This window comes from Diplotaxodon limnothrissa, linkage group LG9, assembly GCF_057381915.1.
Source record: "Diplotaxodon limnothrissa isolate DT_005_m linkage group LG9, D_limnothrissa_male_GT1.1, whole genome shotgun sequence".
NCBI lineage: Eukaryota > Metazoa > Chordata > Actinopteri > Cichliformes > Cichlidae > Diplotaxodon > Diplotaxodon limnothrissa.
The window spans coordinates 23,388,137-23,401,927 of record NC_140604.1 but is presented as its reverse complement, the minus strand read 5'-3'; the positions used below and the strand labels follow the sequence as shown (position 1 = coordinate 23,401,927).

At 38.5% G+C, this 13,791-nt stretch overlaps 1 protein-coding gene across 3 annotated transcripts in view; it reads left to right on the top strand.

The window, feature by feature from the left end:
- Nucleotides 1-3,510: 3,510 nt before the first annotated feature.
- rbm33a (RNA binding motif protein 33a) overlaps nucleotides 3,511-13,791 on the top strand; it is a 30,799-nt gene continuing 20,518 nt past the window's right edge. For all 3 annotated transcript variants that reach the window (XM_085362878.1, XM_085362879.1, XM_085362877.1), the window contains exons 1-5: nucleotides 3,511-3,662; nucleotides 11,037-11,115; nucleotides 11,508-11,556; nucleotides 11,985-12,058; nucleotides 12,157-12,472. In XM_085362878.1, the coding sequence (XP_085219004.1) occupies nucleotides 3,644-3,662; nucleotides 11,037-11,115; nucleotides 11,508-11,556; nucleotides 11,985-12,058; nucleotides 12,157-12,472 (537 nt within the window). In that variant the 5' untranslated portion in view covers nucleotides 3,511-3,643. The remainder of the gene's footprint in view (nucleotides 3,663-11,036; nucleotides 11,116-11,507; nucleotides 11,557-11,984; nucleotides 12,059-12,156; nucleotides 12,473-13,791) is intronic.

Below are 13,791 nucleotides of genomic sequence, written 5' to 3'. Positions count from 1 at the left end.
TGGTTCACAGACCACTATCAAGATAACCACAACAGTAGCCATTGCAGTTCTTTTTCTGACTAGAGTCTTGCATCCTTTGTTTATCAAATTCTGCAATTGGCATCATTTTTGTTTTAAAGCTTTCATTGAGCTTTTGGTCTTGCTGATATTACTTTACTTTACTTACTTTACTTACTCTCTTAATATCTGTTAGTCTGACAATATCTGACATATAATGATAGGTAATAATCAAGTTTCTTCTGTAAAATAGGGGGAAGTCATATTTATAACAAGCGAATAATGGCTACTTAAACAAGTCTTTGATGAGCAGATCAAATCAACCCAAGTGTCATCTAAATGCTTCAATAGAAGGGAAACAGTTCGAGGAACTCTGAGCTTTTGTTCTCATTCTTTGTTTGATCATTGGGATAGATACTGTGCAGAATCTTAAATATCCGTTGCCATAAGTTGTTGAGTTTTTTATGTTTTTCAAATAGAATATGACAAATATGAATTCTATTGGCTGAACCATGAAACAATGTAAAGCTGCTTGCCTTTAAGTTTTCCTACATATAGACAGTTAATTTGATGAAGGTACTTTTGCTACCGACTGTAAAAGGATTTGTTTTAACTCATAAGTAAGTAAAAGTAAGTAAAATGTATATAAATAGCACTTTTCACAGATAGAAATCACAAAGTGTTTTACAATAAAACCAGAAATAAATATAAGACAATAAAATGAAAAAATAAAACAACAAATGAATTAAAAGCTTGTCTGTATAGAAATGTCTTCAGCTGCTTTTTAAAAGAATCACTGGAGCCTGTACAGCGTGAAGACCGTGGAAGAGAACCCCACAAACTTCCACAGCTCATATCATGATCTTTTGCTTTGTTCTATTATAAATGTTTCACCGTATGTTTAAGCCATGGTTCTAGCTAACTTGATTGATGTAATATACATTTTCCTTATGAATTGAATTTCTGAAAAGTCTTGGTGACAAATATGCTGGGAAATACTTTACTTGTCTTCTTGACCTTGGTGCCCATGGATGATGTGCACGAACTTGTTGACATCAAGTTTTCTGTAGGCTGTACTATAGAGGACTTTGTCAGCATAGCAGCATTATAAATTATATTTAGCAAGCCAAAGTAAAAATGTGGTGCTCAGAAGAGGAAGGAGAGAAGAGAGCAGGATGATAGACTTTGTATTTGAGCAGTGTTATCAATGTGTTGCTAAGATAAAGTTCTTTTTCTAAATGACTGAAACATTATTACCACCTACATGTGAAAATACATCTAGAAGCTGGTCGACTGGAAATGATTGTTGAATGTGGTCAATGGGCTTCTCTCCTTTGTTCCATGTTTATAGTAATACAGTTGTCTTCATGTCACTTTAACTAGTCGAGTTTATAGCACTAAACGAGCACTAAATGTGTCCATTCTCCGACTTCTGAGTGCAGCTTCTGTCCACAGTGCTGTTCAAAAGCTAGAATGATGTTGTTGATAGTATTGATTATTGAGAAATATAGAGAGAATGTGAGATGGTGTTTTTGCTCTGGTGGCAGTAAGGGCCCAAAAAAGATCTGCCCCAGGCCCGTTACAGAGTTGTTACGCCTGTGTTTAAACTAAAATACAACTGAAAACAAAGCCTAACAAAGGCCAAAGTTGACTCTTGGTTTCACATGGGACACAAACTCCAGGTGTCTCCCAGGAGAAAGTCTTGTGCTCTGCCCATTCATCCACCCTTACCTCCTCCCTATTCCAACACGTTTCACTTTTTATACTAGCTTACCATAGACTTCATAAAGTCTTCTGCCTTGAGGCTTTCTAGCAGACACCCTAAGGGCAAACTTCACCCACTAGCATAAAGCTGACCAATGGAAAGAAGTTTCTCTTTGTTCTCTGTTCTAGTGTTAATGTATTTATGTGGCACTGAAACATATGGAATCCAATTAACAACCAGAATATTTTGTATTATTCATGAGTTTCAAGTGTTCTAAGCCAGTTTGTGATCTCTTCTCTGTATTGAAAAAAAAAATCTCATGCCAAGACAATAAATGCAACCTTTTGAATGCCTGAGGTTGTTTCCTTTCTAAAGATAACAAGTATTTCTTCTGTTCTTCATGATTTCATGTGTGCAAAATAGCATATTCAGCTGAGCAGGGGACTGAATTAGTTTCCTTTTCCAAGTTTCGGATTCAATCAGAAAAAAGACTCCTGATTTTTGTTGTTAGTCATTGTTTTTTCTTAGTGCAGAAGCTGTCTACTCTTCCTTTAGGGAGCAAAGTTATCAGAGAGTTGATTGAGACTTGGCAAAAGGATAAGGAAGTACCTAGCACCACTGTCCCTTTTAGGGAACAGTCTCCACTAAAGCTTTGATATTGTGCAAGAGTACAGGTGTGTTTTTTATAGCAAAAAGGAAGATAAAAGTTTTGGTTTTAAAATGTATTTTTTGGAATTAGAAAAATAAAACTGCAAAACTAGAATTTAAAAAAGGCTTTATTTATAACAGGATTACCACTGGTGTAAGTGTTATAAAAACCTCATCAGCCTTGCCGAAATAATGCATGACAAAAACCATTATGTTTCTATAACATTATCCTTCCATTAGTGCAAGTAGTTCCCCAACACAGGTGGAAATCCTAATTTTTCATACCTTGGAAAAACATTACAAGGAGAGGTTTGAGGGCAGGATTAATCCAGCTAAAGCATGTTCATTCTTAAATGATTATTAAAAATTGAATGAGTACCATGAATGTTTAAAGCTGTGGGGGAAAGAAGCAGAAAACATTTAAAGAACAGAGAGCGCATAGGAACTTAAAATGTGCATCTCTTTTTCCTCTGTGGATGATGCTTAACTACAAAAAGGAGAATAGATTAAAGGTATTGCAGTGCAATGTACCCTTCATTTTATACTTTTCAATAAAGTTTTGTATAGTACTGAATTTTGTAAATGAGCTGGTACTTATGTAGTGCAGAACTCTATTTGAGCATTTAAAGTGCTTTCTTACTGCAGTCCTTATTCATCCAATCAAACACATACACAATTTTTTTTCTATGCCTAATGACTTTTAAGAATTCACACGCTCACGCTCGGGGGAAACTGCGGGTTCAGTATCCCCAGTAAATCATGCATACTAAAAGTGCTGGGAATCAAACCACCAGCCTGATGGTAGACCCGCTCTACCTCCAGAGCCACAGCTGCCCTAACCTGAAAAAAGGCTGAAAAGGTCACTTTGAATTTATAGGTAATACACTTACTTACCAATATGCCACATAATATTCAGATTTATTATTGTGTTAATGATGTATGCTTTTTGTAGAACTAATACGAAGTCAACTTCATACCTTATCCAGATGTAAAGTAAATATCCCTCCCTCATCTTGCATGTAGCCTAGTAGTAGAGGGCGAACATATGTCTACGGAGAGAGCTCGATTTCCTGCAGCAAACCGATCCAGGGAGCTGGACTTTCCCCACCCACAATGCATCATCGCTGCAAACCCATCTCTAGCATGCTTGTATCCTGGTCGTGATCTGAAGTCATTGCCGCATAGAAGCTCTTGCCAGTCTCATATTTTAAACCATGAAAATGGTGAAGTACTGAAGATTAAATGCACTCTGCAGTACAGTAATCACACTTTAAGCGGGACGGGCCTTGCATCATGTCATCCAACGACCAGGGTGAGTAATATCAGTTGATTTTGTCGATAGTGTTAAGTTAGCCTCAGAGCTAAGTCAAGCTAACTTAGCTCGTTCGTACTGTCAACAGACGGCTTCAATGAGAGAAGGCCGCACGCTAGCCATTAGCTAAACCAGCTTTGTAAAACGAAAACGAATATAAGCAGACGAAAATACCGGACACAACGTTAACTCAACAAGTTTAAATTTGTAATACGCTCCAGCTGTGCATAATTCCCAAAGCTATTGTTAATACATTGAGGACAAAGTCAAGCGCTGATTAGCGTTGAATTTCCTTTTTGGCCTGTTTGCTAACATTATTTGCAAATACGCTCGCTGCTAGTCTGGTATCTGGTGGGATTGAAAAAAACCACTTGATTCCTGAATAGCTAAGCATAATATAAAATAAGCCATGGGTCCTATTTGCTTTCTCTTGAATTTTAAAGCAGATATAATGGTTCTCTAATCAGGTATTTTCCCCTTTTTGATCGCAATAGCGCTTTTATCGATAGCTAATTTTGATAGCTCAAGGTAGTCGCCACCCCCCACAACATACTCTTTTATGGATGATTAACACTGATTATGCACCTAACTACCTGCAGTGCAGGCTGTTATTCTATGGCTTTTTCGCCAGTATCGTAGCTATACTCACAACTGCACATTTCTATAAGGGCACTATGACGCAGTTAACGCGGTCCGTATGTCCCCATAGTGATTCCTACATTGTGTTTAGATAGCATTGCTTTGTAGAGGCCATCTTACGATCACAATTACAGTAAGAGTTAATACATTTGATTACAAGCGGTAAAATACAGGCACCAGACTCTAAACACTTGAACAAAATTGGGATCATTTGGATTTTGGAATAGGTTGGGACCCCAAGGCCGGACTGACCAATGGCTTTTACCTCAAATAAAACCCATACAGAGATTGGATCTCTAAGAGATTGCTGGAGGGGGCAGTTAAAAATGTCACTTTATTCAGTATAAATAAGAGGATGATAATGCATCAAACAGCTGCAATCCTATTTTCTACACATCAGTTCTGCTACTACATTGGCAGACTACATTTAGGAGGCCATACTGACTTGGATGAAGGACCTCACACTGGATGACTGAATTGCGACTTGGCGGCAACCTAAAATAAAAATATTGCAACCAGTCGCAATAGATGGCTTCCCCTTCCTGAGCCTACTCCTGCAGAGGTTTCTTCCTGCTTTCTTTTTCCCCACTGTTGCCAAGTGCTTGCTTAAAGGGTGGTTGTTTGTTTGTTGGGGTTTCTCTCTGTTATTGTAGGGCCTTTACCATACAATATAACTTGCTTTGATTCGACTGTTGTTGTCACTTGGCCCTGTATAAATACAATTTAAATGAAATATTATAGCGTTTAAATAAGACCACATCTTGCTAGCTGTCTGATATGTACCACTGAACAAGTCATGATGAAACACACTGTATTGGGACTTTGTTAAACAGCAGTAAAGAGCCACTACAGGCATTAGACATGAGATTTCTTACCAAAAACAGATTTTATGTTTTGTTTTTTACTTGTTTGTTTGGTTTTTTCCATCTACTTCTTCTTATGGGTTATTTTATTTGTCTTTATGGGCCAGCTCTGGCTGTATTTTTGCCTGTATGTAATTTAGCAAGCAATCACACTTAGATATTTTATTTTGATTACCGTTTCTGACAGCATGAGCATACTGGAATGCTATGGCCTTTCTTTTTGTCAAGTTCATATGTTAAATTAACCAGTTATTCTCCTGCACTGCATGAATGCAGAAACTTTTTTAGCCTAACTTCAATGCCAAATGTAAGAGTTTGTGATTCGTGCCTTTAGCAGTCCATTAAACAACTGACTCATACATAATTATTGTTGACACTGATGGCGGTCAACTGTACAACAGTTTTTCTGTTGAAATCCCATGCTCAGTGCATGGCTGCTTTTCTAGGATGTTATTTAAAAATGGCAGCTTTATCAGGCTCTACTGTCAGAGTAGATTTTCGAGCTGAAAGCACAGATACAGAATAATTAGATGAGCAGAGACTGAATTATTAGGCAACCCAGATTCAAGAGCCCATTTTAAAGCTGCTAATTTGCCCTTTGAGTAGAATAACTTTTTGCCAGAACAGAAAATGTGCAAATGTAAAAATTAAAATTGATAATAGGTTAATTAAATTTTGCTACATTATTTTCAGGGTCTTGAATATAGTTCTTGTTGCATCACTGACACACAGTTATTAACCTCTGAGCACACTGCCGGTGGAAACCTGCATGTCATGCCTTGTGTGTGTTTATGTGTGACACATGCTTCCTGCAACAGTTGTTTGGTACTTAATAGCACAAGTGGCTCTCTCGTTGACGTTGCCATAGACTGTAGACAAGGTAGTAGGCTCTGTGAATGATGAAAATGTCTACCAGTGGGAGTTCATTGTTAAACTTGTTTTTAATGGTTGGCTGTGCTGCTGTTGGCCGACATGCTTCCATTCGCTTTATCTTTATTAATTATTGGAATTATTTTTGGAGGGAAAGACGTGATGTGTTGCTTCATTCTGTTTGAATACTCTGAAGGTGCAAAGCGTTCTCACTACAGATACACCCGACTTCCCACCGTCAGCAGTGACTCCCGCCATGCTGTGTAGCTTTTAACACTTTACTGATAAAACAGAAAATTATTCTGAATTACATCGTGTAATTTACCAGATAAAAGTTTCATGCTCGACTGTCTGTCAGGGAGCACCAGCCTTAGTTTTGGGGAGGGTCATGAAGGATGGTCTGCTCGAGATGGGTAGAGGCGAGAAAGGTTCATGGATGTAGAAGGACGCCCATGAGCTAAGCTTGATATTTAAATCACAATTAAATTACCTGAGCCTCTTCCAGCTTTGTCGAAGTCAGCAGAGCAGAGCACATTGTTATATCCACCCGTCTTAGAATCAAAGTAGAGATCGCAATTTTCTTGGTTGAGTCTGATTTTTATTTATTTATTTTGTGTGACCTTTCATTATCAGCTTTTGCCAATCCTGATTTTCTTTCTAAGGGGTATAATTGATAGCGTGCACAAAGAAAAATCAACTTTTGCTAACAGGACGCTGACATTTTTCTCTCATACCAAGGCTTCTGCTTTGTGACTGGCTCTGATGTCTTTAGATTGATGGATAGCTGGATGGTTTTGGATAGCTTTAGCTTTAGTTGCGTTTGGTAGCTTCTTTAAAATGTTTATGTGAGGGTGTTTTAAGTGTCTTATTAAGTTTGTTGTTACAAATGTTTTCGTGCTAGTTTCGTGCCTTACTTTGATTAACTTTTTGTTTTCACTCACACTGAAGCACTTGCATGTTAATAGGAATTTTAGTATGTGGCCTGTATGAAACACACTGGCTGGTAATTGGATATAGAGGGCTTACAATGCTGAAAATGCACTGATTCCAATCCCTGGCTGATCAGTCAGTGCATCCCTAATTTAAACAATTTCAATTTGTCAGTATTTTGAGCATCCGTCCCTTTTTTTGCTCATATGATGTCTGGCTTTCAGAGAATCAGAGGTTGCATTTTGCGCATTTGCTGTGTTCTAAGTGTAGGGATGCTATCTTGAATAGAATGAGCCTGACAGATTCTATTCAAGGCTGTTTGGAAAACCTGCTAAAATTGAGTTCTTCAGATTTAGGTGAGCCCACATAATTTGATCTGTGTTCTTTTATCTCTCTGATTTAATTCTGAAAGTTCTGATCAGAGTGGTTAATATCTCAGCTGCTTTGACATTCATTGATCATGTTGCTGCAGTGACTTTTACCCCAGTTGCATCAAGGTCTATAACGTTTGAACGGAACATTTATTGATTTAATGGAGGCCAAATCTGCGTCAGTGCTAGCCATTTTCAAACAAAACCTAAAATCGGGTTATTGATCACTGCCTTTAAACTTATCAGATGTGCCTTTTTATTGACACGAGGCCCATCGCTTATTGAGTACACATCATTGTACACTGCACTCCTTTGTATTATGTGTATTTTTTAACCTATTCCTATATAAATAAAGTTGGTTTGCCTGAATTGGCTACTGTGACAAATTAAGATCGTCCATGATAGATGATCTGTGTTCTTTCTCTGAAAGGTTTCAAAGAGTTTGATCAGTTTGCGTAATAGGCTCTTGATACACATGTCATTGCAACAATAACGGCAGTTTGTTGGGGTAAGGAGCATGTGCAGCAGGGTGTTTGCAGTTTAGGGGCATTTCAGATTGTGAAAAGCACATGGTCTGTTGCAGGGCTGCAAAATTATGGCCAAAATAATAAAAAAATAATAATAAAAAGATGGACAATCATTTGATTATTGATTGCTTTTATTGAGGAAAAATACACTGTGCTACATTTCAGGTAACTAAAGAAGCTTTTCAGTAGGGCTGGGCCATATTATACCGTTCACGGTAATACCGGTATAATGTTAGGCAACGATAGGAAAATGAAATATCGCGATAGAATGGGAGTAAAACGCGCATGCACAGTGCCTTTGTTTTCATACGCACATGGCCGATTGTTGAGTGAAACAGATGAACCAGAATTGGTTTGTAAAAATGGTGCAACTTCCGTGATGTGGAACTGGTTTGGTGTTTGTCCGTCAGATACACAACAAAGCACATTTTTTTGCAGAACATGCAAGCGGCCGTTCTAAGATGCTCTTAAATCTGGGAGTAATCTGGGTCCTAAACTCCGTATGCTTCAGGTCAAACAACACTGCAGCATCACTTAGAGTTAAAAACTGTCTAAATTCTTTCATCTTTAATAAAACGATTAGCATTGCTGCTTTACCAGGTGTAACTATAAAGTTCAACTTCCAGGCATCCATGAAAACAAAAGTTATTACATTTAACGGAGTTAGAAGTTAGCAGGAAGCTAGCGGAAGTTAGCTCGCTAGTTTCGCTAGTTACCTAAGCATGATATTGCATGTTCTGACTGAGAGATTTCTGAAAAAATTCAAACGTACAGCTCTGCTATCACTTCCAACATAAATGAAGACAGGAAACTAAACAGCAGTGACGTTTGTAGGGTTACTGAAGTTTGGCTAGCTGGTATATAATGATGTGCTACGTGATCGCTAGCGACACAGCTATGTTAGCATAACATAAACAGTGAAGCTGGAGGACGAACACTAACACTTTTCCACTTATAAAAGTTAACGTGAAGGTTCTTCATGGTTAGAGACAAATGCAATCGCATGGCAGGATGCTGTAAACGGACCAAACTTCAGTCAGGAGAACAACTGAGATAATCCATCCACAATACGAGGTTAGTCATTAATATACTGCAACAACATGGGAATAGAGCAGCTGCCAGAGAATTCAACATTAATGAATCAATGGTACAGAAGTGGAGGAAGCAAGAAGAATGAGTTTAATAAAGTTTGATTTATCTGACTGCTTTGTTTCGCTTAATGTGCCTTATAATCCCGTGCACCTTATGGTCCGAAAAATGCGTACTGCACACTGCAGTTTAATGTTGCAAAGCACCTCTTTTTAACTTCAGTGGATATTATACATGGTTATGCTCAGGATATGTCAGCCCATTTCTACTGGAAATGCCTTTTGGTTAAACTTTCAGCAAGGAATTTGCATTTGCACTGTTACATTTTTATAAAGCTTTAATGTACATAAAAACCAGCTTCTTGTTTAAGTGAAAATAAATGGAAGGTTGTCTTTTTGCGCTAGTAATGTTGTGGAGTTGTATTTTGTCTCGCATCAATTATATCGTCGGTTATATCGTTATCGCAAATTTTCAAATATATATCGTGATAAATATTTTTGGCCATATCGCCCTGCTCTACTTTTCAGACAAGGTGTTTATTCACTTGACTCAAGTGCATCTCCTAGAAGGAAAATATAAAGTATTTCATTCCATTAATCAAACCTGGGCGATGGATATGACTAAAACTTGTAGCAAAGTACTTGAAAAGAGATTCCTCTTTATTTACCCTTTGATTGTTTGCATATAGTGCAGGTTTTGCTACTTTGGAAAAATGATTGCGCTGAGAGGTAGCCCATCTTTAGTCCAGTAAATGTATCATTTTTCTGAAGCTTTCATTATGCAAAGTGTTTATTGGGTGCTTATTTTGGCTAAATGTGATTGCATTGGTTTTTCAGTGTATTTTTGTGAGCTGGATGGAAACTGATGCACTGCACAGGCTCACTTTCATGGATGTCTGAGCACCCATTGCTTTTTCCCTCAGCCTTTATTGCAGAGCAGTTTGTGGTGTGTTTTCAGGGAGTTGAATAAGTTCATTGTGTTGCTGGTTGGTTGACAAAATTTGCCTTAAATACAAAGTATTTCCAAAGAACAAATGATGTTCTCTTCACCACCTGCTGTATTAGACATTTGAAGTTTGTTGTATTTCTGTCTTTTAACATTATGTTACTTGTCCAGACTAGTCCAGGAAAATTGAAGCTTTGTTGCACAGGGAACAGCTGTGATTGGCACATGCAGGCACGTGGTCAGGTGCTGATTTAGGAAGCGCTTGATTTGCCTCTGCTTTGTGTTCCATTGGGGAAGCACGCGTTTTCAGTGTCGCTTGATCAATTTCAATTAATTGTGGGAAGCCAAAATGGTGATCGAGATTAAAATTCAATTAATTGTGCAGCCCGATTCCATAATGTTAGTCTAATGCTTTACATATTAAAGGAATTTCTTAGCTTTAAGATACATAAAATATATATTCGTAAAAGCGCTAGTTTCCAACCCAAAATTTAAATATTTTAATATATTTTGATTTACTACAACTCAGCTTTAACATGATGGTGGAGAAACATGCCCATCTGCGTTAGTCCTGCCAAGACATAAATTCATGTGTGGCTTGACGTTCAGCTCAAGTGTTGCATCATGGCCGGTAGAAAAGAGACACTAGTCTTCAGTGTTTTTGACCAACATTTGCAAAGTAAATGTAAAAGTTTAATTGTACAGGCAAGGAGCCTCCTCCATTTTTAATGGATACACGGTCCCACTAAAACAAGCATCATAGTGAGAATAATAGGCCTATGGCATATGAAGAAAATGTGGGCTATGTCTCACCTTAAAACTAATTTTTATATATTTTGTAGTTATTTTAAGCCGTTGCCAGATTTCCCAAATCATGTTGAAAATGCAGACATATTTATTTTCATGGAGTGATTTTTATCCTGCTTTATGTGTAACGAAGTGATTGTTCATTGTTAAATCTTACTAACGCCGCATGTGATTTGGTCTTAACAGATCTGCATAAATGATAAAAAAGTGGCTCGAGCCACTATCCTGCTTGCCGCCTACCACCCACCTCTAAATCCATGTGGGAGCCTTCTGTTAGTATTTTACGTTGCTCTTGTTAGAGCTAATGTTGAAGCACAACTGTCCTTTTTGCAGATTTTGACTTTGATGAATATGACAAACCCGGTGCTGAGCGATCACGCAGAAGGAGAGGTGAAGATCATGATCTTGAGAGGTAAACTATTGCATCCATCTCTTTATTATATTAAATGGCACAACCTGCTGTTATCATTGAAATGTGTGTAATGGATTTTGGCCTGTGTTTTAGAACTTTTACATCCCTTGTATTGGTCAAGATGCTGCTGAAATTACTTATCTTTTATTGCAATAATATTATTATTGTTAAAAGTTGAGAATTATATATATATATATATATATATATATATATATTATTATTATTATATTTTTTTTTTTTTTTTTTTTTTTTTTTTTTAAGAAGAGTTTACCTAAACAGGTTTAACTTGCTAGTTGAATAGAGAGTTGACAGTATTATGTAAGGCAGTATTAAGTAACATGCTGATGTCTAACTCTACTCACCTGTCATTGTTTGTCTTTTTGCTACAAAAGTGATTTGGAAGAGGATTTGTTGGAAGAGGACTGGCTGTCAGGTAAAAAGGTAAGAATAAGCTAAAAGCTTTTAAAAGTCACATTTTTTTGCTGTGTGTGCGCTTTGTGCCAAGCTGTTGGTATGGTTTCTCTGCTTAAAAACCGGAAAACAACATCCTAAACATTAGTTGATGGTGTTTGTGGAACATTTAGAAAGTGATGCGATCAGTGGATTTGTAGCAGGTGGCTCCTCCACAGGGGGAATTGTTGATGTGAACCAGGAGGAAGTACAGTGGACAAAAAAGCACTCTGTTGACCTGTCCAGATTGCTTTCACCACATGGGAATAGAGCATCCTTTGGGGTTGGAGGTGGTCCCCTGCCCCCACACCTTAAACAGACACACCAACACACGCACACATCTAAAGAACAGTATGTTTAACACCATAATGGCCCTGTTTGTTTGTTTGTTTGTTTGTTTGTTTGTTTGTATGTTTCAGAATCCATCAGAAATGTCAGATGAAGAGCTGAATGATGATCTTCTCAGAAGTGATGATGAAGACGTAGATCAAAGGTAATCCACTTATATCTGTGTCCTCATCTTTGCTTAGACTTCCATCATCCCTCATTTCTGTTTTATGGGATGTTAAAAATGTTTTCACTTCCTCTCAGTGGTCAGGATATCAGCCTCAATACCACATATACCCTGGGCACATCCTATGACCAGCAGGACAACTCACAGGAAGCAGACTATACCGATGACGTTGTGAACCTCGGTGCAGAGGGCTGCGAAGAAGGGGATGTGGAGGAGGCGGAAGAGTACCAGCAAGAGGATGAGGCATATACAGAGGAATATGGCCAAGAAGATGGCGCAGAGATTTCCGAAGACCAAATGGGCTACGCTGGAGAGCCAGCAGAGGCTGACGACGACTATCAGGATGGTGTGCTAAACATCCAAATCAATGAGCCTATTGATGGTGAATTTCAAGTGAGTTCTCACATTTCCTCAGTTGTTCAAATCTATGCCTAAACACACACACATTTCTCTCCCCCTTTTCTGCCCAGCTCTATTGTGTCCAAGAGATAATGTCAATTTTCTTGTCTCAGTACAGGGTCAGTCAGGATTGAAAATCTATTCAGGAGAAGGAGATGTTGGTCGGTGTTTTTTGGCAGGGGAGGATTAGATTCATTATCACTTCCTGCCAGTTAATTTCTCCATCTTGCTGACAAAGTTTTGTTGACAGCTTGTTTGGCGTGAGGTAATGCTCTGCTGTCGCCTCCAAATCCCTGTGCCATTGTGACCTTGGGCCTTGTATCTTTGGGGGAGTAAGAAGCTGCTTTGTGTCAGGGAGATGTGCTGCCAATCGGCAGAGGTTAATGTGGGGGGCTTTTATCTCTGCCTTTAGACTGGATCTGATAAAGTCTCATGCAGGTGAAAAGATTATTGACCTTCCCGAGGACACTCCATACAGTTTTCTAATGATTGATGTGAGTTTCCCTTTTATTCGTTTTCCTTTCCTCTTAGCCTGGGCTAAGAGGATCAAAGATAAGACCAGATCCATGTGCAAATGTCTGTTATGCTCCATTTACCATGGTGTGATTGTGTGTGTCACCTGACAGAGATATATTAGCCTACCGTCTTTCTCCAAACAACGATAAGATGTTGACCTTCTTAGCACAAGTGGCTGCCTATTTTGGATTGGATATTTTGGAGATGTCTGCAGGTGTGGAGGTGTATTTCAGCTATCTGCAATGCCTGTTTACAAGGTCACTAGACTGCATGGCCTTGACATTTTGCTCACTGTGGTATTCATTGAGCATTTTGTGGAACAGTTTAAAGGATTAAGCTGTTCTTGTGCCTCCCTTGGGGCTTACTGTCCATCCGCCTGGTTTGGTTGGAATATCCCCCCCCCCCCCCCCATTTCTGCCTTTTTACGTGGAGCTGCTGCTGGCAGGTTAATGGAGCACAACACCTAACATCACCTAACATCACTGCAAGACATACAATCTGACCTTATTCAGCCATTGGTATTTGTTAGAGGGTATTGTGCAGTTCGGATGCTGGAATCGCTGGCAGCTCATATTCCAGCTATGTTGCACCTTTTGTGTGTTGATTTTTTTTTTTTTTTTTGACTGAGTTGTGTATTTGGATCACAGCTCAGTGTTTGCATCATGGGTTGAAGTGAAATCAGCGTGGACAGTAACGGAGTGATTTGTGAGGAGTCAGTCAATGATATTTTCACCATCATTGAAGCGGGGAGGAGTGTTTTTATCTGCGCCTGCATTTCTGTATATCATGTCAAACAT